The 8,322-nt window shown below is 40.6% G+C and overlaps 1 protein-coding gene across 1 annotated transcript in view; it reads left to right on the top strand.

Annotated features, from left to right (window-relative positions):
* The first annotated feature begins 3,761 nt into the window (after positions 1–3,761).
* MND1 (meiotic nuclear divisions 1) overlaps positions 3,762–8,322 on the top strand; it is a 62,775-nt gene continuing 58,214 nt past the window's right edge. Inside the window, exon 1 of the mRNA XM_081332325.1 lies at positions 3,762–4,364. Within this exon, the coding sequence (XP_081188451.1) occupies positions 4,362–4,364 (3 nt within the window). The 5' untranslated portion in view covers positions 3,762–4,361. The remainder of the gene's footprint in view (positions 4,365–8,322) is intronic.

Below are 8,322 nucleotides of genomic sequence, written 5' to 3'. Positions count from 1 at the left end.
ATAATTATTAAACTGAAGGAGGCAGAAAAATGAGGAACGGTTAATACTTTATAAGGAAAAGAATATTTAAATAGATTTATACAGACTTGAATGTGAGCGGAAATGTATTGGATGAAATGTAAACTATTGGAATTAAAAAAATGAAAAGCACAAGATAACAGATCTGACTTGATGGCTGCATATGTGAAAAAGATGTGTGTGCTTTAATGCATCATAAGCTGAAGAGGAGCCAATCGTGTGGTGGCTACTGAAAAAAAAAATCAAATGCAACTTTGGGATATATAAAGGAGAATAAAGTGCAGGCCACGGGAAATAATTGTCCCACTTTGCCCTGATCAGTTCTGGGAATTTCAATCTAAAAAAGAACATCGTCAAACAAGAAAAGGTGCTGGACCCTGAAATCAGTAAATATTAGCAGACTTAACCAAAGCAATATTTTGAATGCACAATAGAATTAGGTAGAAGCCATTATAACAGCAAAGTTGCACAAAACAAAGTACTGGCAAGGAAGGGAATAAGAATTAAGCAACATACAATAATAAGAAACAAGTTCTGTTTGTCCTAAGAGAAAACCAGTATAACTATGTACAATCAACAGCAAGGCCTTTTCCTAAATCAAACACTGTTTGTTCCTAATAAGGTATGCAGAAAAAGATGATGCAACCTGTATAAACTAGTTGCTTTATAAACTTTTGTCTTCTCTAAGAACATCCTGTAGCTACAGAAGAATTATATAATACATGTATGAAGGAAGTTTATACATATATAAACAAAATGAAGGAAGTTTCACCTAGAGTTCTGGCTCTCAAACAAGATGCTGGGATCGATGGATGGCCACTGAATTAACAAGAGACACCACTGCTGTTTTCAGCAGATTTTCGCCTTAGTGTTTTGCTCAGAGATTCCAGTATCTAAGGGGCATGGTTGGCTTGTCAGGGAGTAAACCAAGCTCAGCAGAGGTCTAGCACTGAGTAAGTTTAGCCTAGGAAGGAAAAAAGATGTGTTAATGGTTTTCAAGTATAAAATAGAGACTGGACCTGTTCTCTCTTACTCTGAAAGACAGAACCAATGAGTTTACAGATAAGTAGACTTAGGTTAGCCACTTGGAGGAATTTGCTGATGGTTAAACAAACTGTTCAATAATGTATGCTTCCTTTAATTGAATGTATTCAAATAGTCTAGTACAGGGGTAGGCAACCTCGGCTCTTTTATGACTCATGGACTTCAATTCCCAGAATTCCTGAGCCAGCCATGCTGGCTCAGGAATTCTGGGAGTTGAAGTCCATGAGTCATAAAAGAGCCGAGGTTGCCTACCCCTAGTAAATCCTGTTTATTATTACTATTATTGTGTGTGTCTGTGTGTATTTTATTAGAGCTCTATAATACACTAATGATAATGATAATAAGTTGGAAGGGACCTTGGAGGTCATCTAGTCCAGGGCTTTTCAACCTTTTCACCTACTGTACTACTTTTAGGATAAGGCAACATCCAGGTACCACCAGTCGCCTAGCAAGGTGTCAAAAACTTGAGGACCAAAAAAAGGAAAAAAGTGATGAAGTAGAGGTAGTCCTCGACTTACAACAGTTCGCTTAATGATTGTTCAAAGTTACAACGGTACTGAAAAAAAGTGCCCCCCAAGCCACAGCCGAGCAAGACACCTGCCTGCCCGCCTGGCGGCGCTGTTCCTCCTGTCCGAGGTTTTCATTGTTGTGAGCATTTCTGTTGAGGATTGGTAGTGGGGGTGGGGCATGTGACAGGGCGGGGGGTGTTTAGTTTTTATTCCCCGTCTTCTGGGTGTTGCAGCAGGTTTTGGTCACTTCACATGAGCCTGGGACACTGTGACCATCGTAAATATGAATCAGCTGTCAAACATTTGAATGTAAATCACAAGATCCTGGAGATGCTGCAACATTCCAGCTGATCGGTGCTTCTTCTGGGCTCAGAAGTGCCAGGATCAGTGCCGAGGTCCAACTGGAGCCTGGCACTTATCCTGGCGCTTCCACTGAGCCCTGATAGCCCCGAAGAAGCACTGATCCTGGCACTTTTGCTGAGCCCTGACAGCCTGTATCTCCAGCCATCTCTCACTCAGGCTTCTGCGGTGCTGCCACTGGTTCAGCTCATTCCCCTCCCCCACCACTTTTCTAGGATGGTCGCGTACCACCTGCCAGGTGCCAATGTACCACAGGTGCTACCCGTACCACTGGTTGAAAAGCCCTGATCTAGTCCAGCCCCCTGCTCAGGCCCTATACCATTTCAGACAAATGTCTATCCAGTCTCTTCTTAAAAACTTCCAATGTTGGAGCATTCACAGCTTCTGGAGGCAGGTTATTCCACCGGTTAATTGTTCTAACTGTCAGGAAATTTCTCCTTAGTTCTAGGTTGCTTCTCTCCTTGACTAGTTTCCATCCGTTGCTTCTTGTCCTGCCTTCAGGTGCTTTGGAGAATAGCTTGACTCCCTCTTCTTTGTGGCAGCCTCTGAAATATTGGAATGCTGCTATTGTGCAACCCCTCGTCCTTCAGACTAGACATACCCAATTCCAGCAACCGTTCCTTATATGTTTTAGCCTCCAGTCCCCTGATCTTCTCTGTAAAACAGCATGGTGGCCTATTGGTGAAGATGCTTGCCTCCCATTCAGAAGGTTGAGAATTCAATCCTAGGTAACAGCAGATGTTTCTCTCCTAGGGCGCAAAGAAAGAAAAATCTGCTGCAAACTCCATAGGCATCAGAATGGGCATCTGGCCAGTAAATGCTCAGCTCCATCTTGTCGCCCCAACTCTACCCCAAATAAGGACTACAAGGTCACAAAAAGGAGTTTCTACAATACACTGTAGGTTTAAGTTACCTCTATATAAAAAACTGAGCAAGAATCAGTTAAGTGATCTGTAATGTACGCTGCTGTCCTGATTTGCCAGTCTATCAAATAGGAAGAAGTTACATCCTTCATCTTAAACAATTTTCCAGGGCTTTTTTTGTCATAGAACGCCCAGAATGGAGTTCTGGCACCTTTTTTGTAGAGTAGGCAAGGTGGGTTGTATGATGTGAGTGAGTTCCAGCACTTTTTTTTTACAAAAAAAGCACTGCAATTTTCTAATAATATTTCTAGATTGTAATGCAACAATAAGCACATGTAGGGTTATTTAACCCACCACAGTAATAGAAGAATATAAAAATTGTGTCAATAAGTGAGTGGATGGAGGTGAACCTGTCAATATTATATTGTATACTTGGGTTTTCAAAACACTTTTTACAAAGTTTTCTTCTCTTGGAGCTTTTACTAAAATTGTTCATTAACGTTTCTTCAAAAAATGTAGAGTTCATGGAACTGCTTAATTCCCTACCTCACCCCAAAGAATAGAAGTAAATGAACAATTATAAGAAGTAGAGACCATCAAGGATTAGTTTGGACTCAGCTTTTAAGCTTGTTCATAAATGAACCTGAACTGAGGATAAGAATGAACTGGCCAATTTTAAGGATGACACCAAGTATTCACGGTGGTGAAACCAAGATTGTGAAACGCCTCAGAAGAATCTCTAAATTATAGTGTTTTTTACAAAGCAAAACAGCGATGGTGCTAAGTGAAGAATTAGCATTTTTCAAAGCAGGTGTTATTTCAAATAATTGTTAGAAATGGGTAACAAAGCATGCTATCTAATTGCCAACACCAGAGATAGGGAAATCCACATGGTTAGAGTGATCACTCTTAATAAGTGTAACTATCATTCTGAAATTTTCCCTTCCATAGTTTAGATATCTTTTTATCTTGTTTAATATTCGGACTTTTTTCAGTTCTATGTTTTTAATAAACTGATTAGGAACACCTGAAAGTAAAAGTAGTACGAAAGAGAAACATTATTTCTGATTTTAGTTTTAACATTCCTGTCCGTATTTCGGGGAAAAATATTTTGATTTGTAGGAACAGAAATTACGTAAATACGTAAACCATGCACTAATATTCCAAAAACAGTATCCTCCGTACGCTACTCCAGGTAAGAAATTAAATACATAAAGAAATAACGCACGGTTACGTATTAGAACACTTGGGCAGAGCATTGAGAAGTATTACAATGATATGCCTTAATGGGGAAAAGGAGAAAACAGCCGCATTCTTACGGAGCATGAGAGAGAGCACCCGTGTACGCGTGCACATTTTCTGCCCTGTTTTCTTTTTTCTAGCTCCATGGAACACCGCAAAAAAAAAAGTGAGAGAAAGAGCGGGGCCGCCTATATCCGCTGCGGAGTCGCAAATGCAGCTGAGCGCCATCAGGTGGCACTTTCTCGTCAAAGGGGCGGGACGGCTTCCCGCTGCTTTTCCCGCGCAAATCCCGTTCCCGCCGTTTGGAGGAGGACCTGGATAGGAGATGGTAAGCTGGCCCGCGTCCGCCGGGCTTGCGAGTTTCTAAGTCATTCTTTTCCCGGGCACTTCCCGATCCGAAAGCGGGCTATAAGGCTACGATCGAGTGGAATATGTATTTCCCCCTGAACTCCTGGCCTCCTGCAGATACGTTGAACTACAGCTCCCATCATGCCCAACACCCGTTGAGGTGCCTGGGGAAAGGGGGAAGTGGAGTCCAACGCACGGATGGAAGAAGCTGATGTAATTAACCTCTTTTCCTCGAGGTTAGTCGGGCTTGTAAGAAATTAGGTTTCAATTATCAGCGTAACCCCGTTATCTTCAGCCAGCAAGTCGCTGACGGAGGGTTAGCTGTGGCCAGCCTACTTGGGGGTGTCACAGACCACCCCCTCGCCTAGAAGTATATGTCTTTGAACTCCATAAGGCTTTCCCTCAAGGAATTGGGCACTGACAGAAAGCTTCATCTCTTAAAAAATGTGGGGCGAGAACGATGGCCCTTTTATGAGTTGTGGACTTCAACGTGTTGGCTCAGGAATTCTGGGAGTTGAAGTCCATAAGTCATAAAGGGACCATCGTTTCTTACCTCTGTCTTAAGTAATTACCGTCAACCCGTATAACTAAATCGACCAGATCAAAACAAAGCTCTACATTTTACTTACACCTTCCGTCTTGCATTTGATCTTTGTAACAACCCTGTGAGGTGAGTTTGAGACAGAATCGATACAGAATCACTGAGTGAGATTGACCAGTCTCCCCTTTCAGTTAATGTGTGTTTCCAGCCCTCCCTTGCTCATACAGAACCAGAAGCCAAGCATATTTTAGGGAGAGGATGGTGAATGAGGTACCATATTTCTCCACCTTCAGACCGGTATATGTTTAGTAATTTAATCATAATAGTAAAGTTTGAAGGAACCTTGGAGGTCATCTAGTCCAACCCCCTGCTCAGGCAGGAAACCCTATACCATTTCAGACAAATGGCTGCCCAGTCTCTTAAAAACTTCCAGTGTTGGAGCATTCACAGCTTCTGGAAGCAGGTTGTTCCACTGGTTAATTATACTATTAAATACAGATAGTCCTCAACTTATGACCACAATTGAGCCTTGGTGGAGCAGTGGGCTAATGCCTCCTTAAGTAACACCAGCTGCCTGCAATTAGTGCAGGTTCGCATCCCACCAGGCTCAAGGTCGACTCAGCCTTCCATCCTTCCGAGGTAGGTAAAATGAGGACCCAGATTGTTGGGGGCAATAAGCTGACTTTGTAATAATGCCGCTTGGGGGGGGGCGAAAGCCCTAATAAGCAGGCATATACATAGAATGAAGGCTATTGCTAAGCACATTGATTTGTGCTTAGATTGTAAGCCGCCCTGAGTCTTCGGAGAAGGGCGGAATATAAATGGGATTAAAAATATATATATATGTTGTGAAGTGAGACATTTGTTAAGTGAGCTTTGTCTCATTTTACAACCTTTCTTGTCACAGTTTTTAAGTGAATCTTAGTTAAGTTAGTAACAGGGTTGTTAAGTGAATCTGGCTTCCCCATAGACTTTTTTTAGACGTTTTATTGATTTTTTTAATATTTACATATACAAGTATTTGTGAAACAATATGGTGGTTGGGTAGTTAAAATAAGAAATCACCAGTTGTAAATAGTTCAGGTTACATCAACAGAGATGCCCTCTCTACTTCCCTTAGTTATTACAGTCAAAATAAACAAGTTAGTACATTTTTAATTGTAACCTAGTCAATCAACAAAACGTAAAATATATTTTCAGTAATACATATCAATATCCTGTTTTTAAATTTTATCTAATTGCAATAGGATATTCTAGAGTGGCCTATAGTATATAAGAAAAAGCTTAATTTTTGGATTTCATTAAAGAATAATTCTTTTGTCTACAAAACATATTGTTCATTACAAAGCATTCTTAAGTTTTTTACCATTAAAGTCTAATTTTCATCTTAAGAAATCAGTTATTAGAAATATGTTTTTTGCCTTAACCATTCAACAATTATTAAAATACTATCTTTTATATATAAAATTTAGGTTCTATACTATGGTTCAAAAGTAATTATCAATTATCAATCATCAATTATTAAAGTACTATCTTTTGATATGTCATTCCAAGTTCTAAAATATAGTTTAGAGTTATATTCTAAAAGCTTACATTTGTTTTCCTTTACCAATCTAAAAGCTAAATGTAAAATCAGTTATATTTTTTAGGGATTACCCTTTTATAGTATATCTTTAGGAATCCCAAAAGAGAAACAAGTTCAGGTTTTTTTTAAATCTAACTCTTGCCTTCCTTTTGTGCCAATCATGCCTCCCTCTTGGCATCATTAAAATCTCAAATGTATCTTCCTTTCTTCCTATACCCTTTATTTGAATCCAGGGAGCGTATCCAAATGTCAGTTTTGCAAGGAAGATGTTCCCTTTAACCATGGTATTTTTGCTTTGATAATTCAGTTTTTGATGGTTGAAATAATATCGTTGTCATTAAATCAGTCAAATCTTTTTGTTCTTCCAATTCTGTCTGGGTTAGGTAGAAAGTAGTAGCTGGTATTAAAGGGATGCGGTGGCTCAGTGGGTTAGGGCGCTGAGCTTGTCAATCAGAAGATCGGCAGTTTGGCGGGTCGAATCCCGAGTGCCGCGTAACAGAGTGAGCGCCTGTTACTCGTCCCAGCTTCTGCCAACCTAGCAGTTCGAAAGCACATAAAAATGCAAGTAGAAAAATAGGGACCACTAAGGTGGGAAGGTAACAGCGTTCCGTGCGCCTTTGGCGTCTAGTTATGCTGACCACATGACCACGGAGACGTCCTCGGACAAACGCTGGCTCTTTGGCTTTGAAATGGAGATGAGCACCGGCCCCTAGAGTCGGAAACGACTAGCACGCATGTGCGGGGGAACCTTTACCTTTACCTTTAGTAGCTGGTATTATGATTGTCCTTTGATTAATTGAATTCTCAATATATTGTATTTGAAGGCCTTTGGTGTCTTCACTCTTGGTATTGTTTTCTTCAGGTGCTGCTGCTTTTTGGGTTGTAGGTTTTGTAGTTGCCATTAAAGTTTGGACTTTAAGGTCTTCTGTAGGTTGCTTTTGTTGTTCTTTGAAATTCCTATTTTAGTGTTAGTTTACACTTCTATTTGATTTTGGGTTATTTTTTCCTCATTTAAAGTCAAAATTTGATTTGGTGGCTTTAGGTTGTCAGATTTTTCTTGCAGTTTGGCTTTAATTTGCTCTGTCATTGCCAAACTCTTGTCCAGTATCAGTTTATAATCAAGTGGTGGGATGTATTCATCCATTTCGTTGTTGTTTGCAGTTAAATCTTCCATGGAGGCTGTTTTAATAATAGTCAAAGATTTTCCACCTCCTGAAGAGTTGTATTCAGTGCCAGGTGTTCCCACCCTTATCTTAGTGTTAAGGACAGCTGTATTATTCAGTGAGCTCTCACAACAACAAAAGGAAATTTACTTGCTGTACCAGGTTTCGCCACAAGATGTCATCAGTAACATATAACATGCAATATAGGAATTTTCTTTTCTTTTTCCAAATTAATATAGAACTTTTGTAGGATTAGTCCAATTTTTTCCCTTAATTCACAGCTTAGAGAAAAGATAGGGTAGTGGATTTTCAGCAACAAATAGAAGCTTTTTAGTACCATATTTTCTGGCATATAAGACGACCCGGCGTATAAGACGACCCCCGACTTTTAAGAAGATTTTCAAGGTTTTTTGTCTTATACGCCGGAAAATACTTACATGCCAGTTGCCAAGTGTCCGACACAAGCCCGATTCAGCCCCGTCTGATGCAGATGGTGCAAAGCCTCCCCTTTTGAAGCCCAAAGGGGCTTTTCCTTCCACCCACCCATTTGAGAGCACATTTGTAGACGGAGCAGCCACGCGTCTGGAGCCAAGCCCCGCCCAGGAGGCGGTCAGCCAGGTGGGCTTGGAAGATGCGCTGGAGAGGCGGG

Source organism: Vipera berus, assembly GCF_964194415.1.
Source record: "Vipera berus genome assembly, chromosome: 7".
In the NCBI taxonomy this organism is placed as follows: Eukaryota; Metazoa; Chordata; class Lepidosauria; order Squamata; family Viperidae; genus Vipera; species Vipera berus.
Note: the sequence above shows the minus strand (reverse complement) of the source record. Positions and strands in the feature narration are given on the sequence as shown.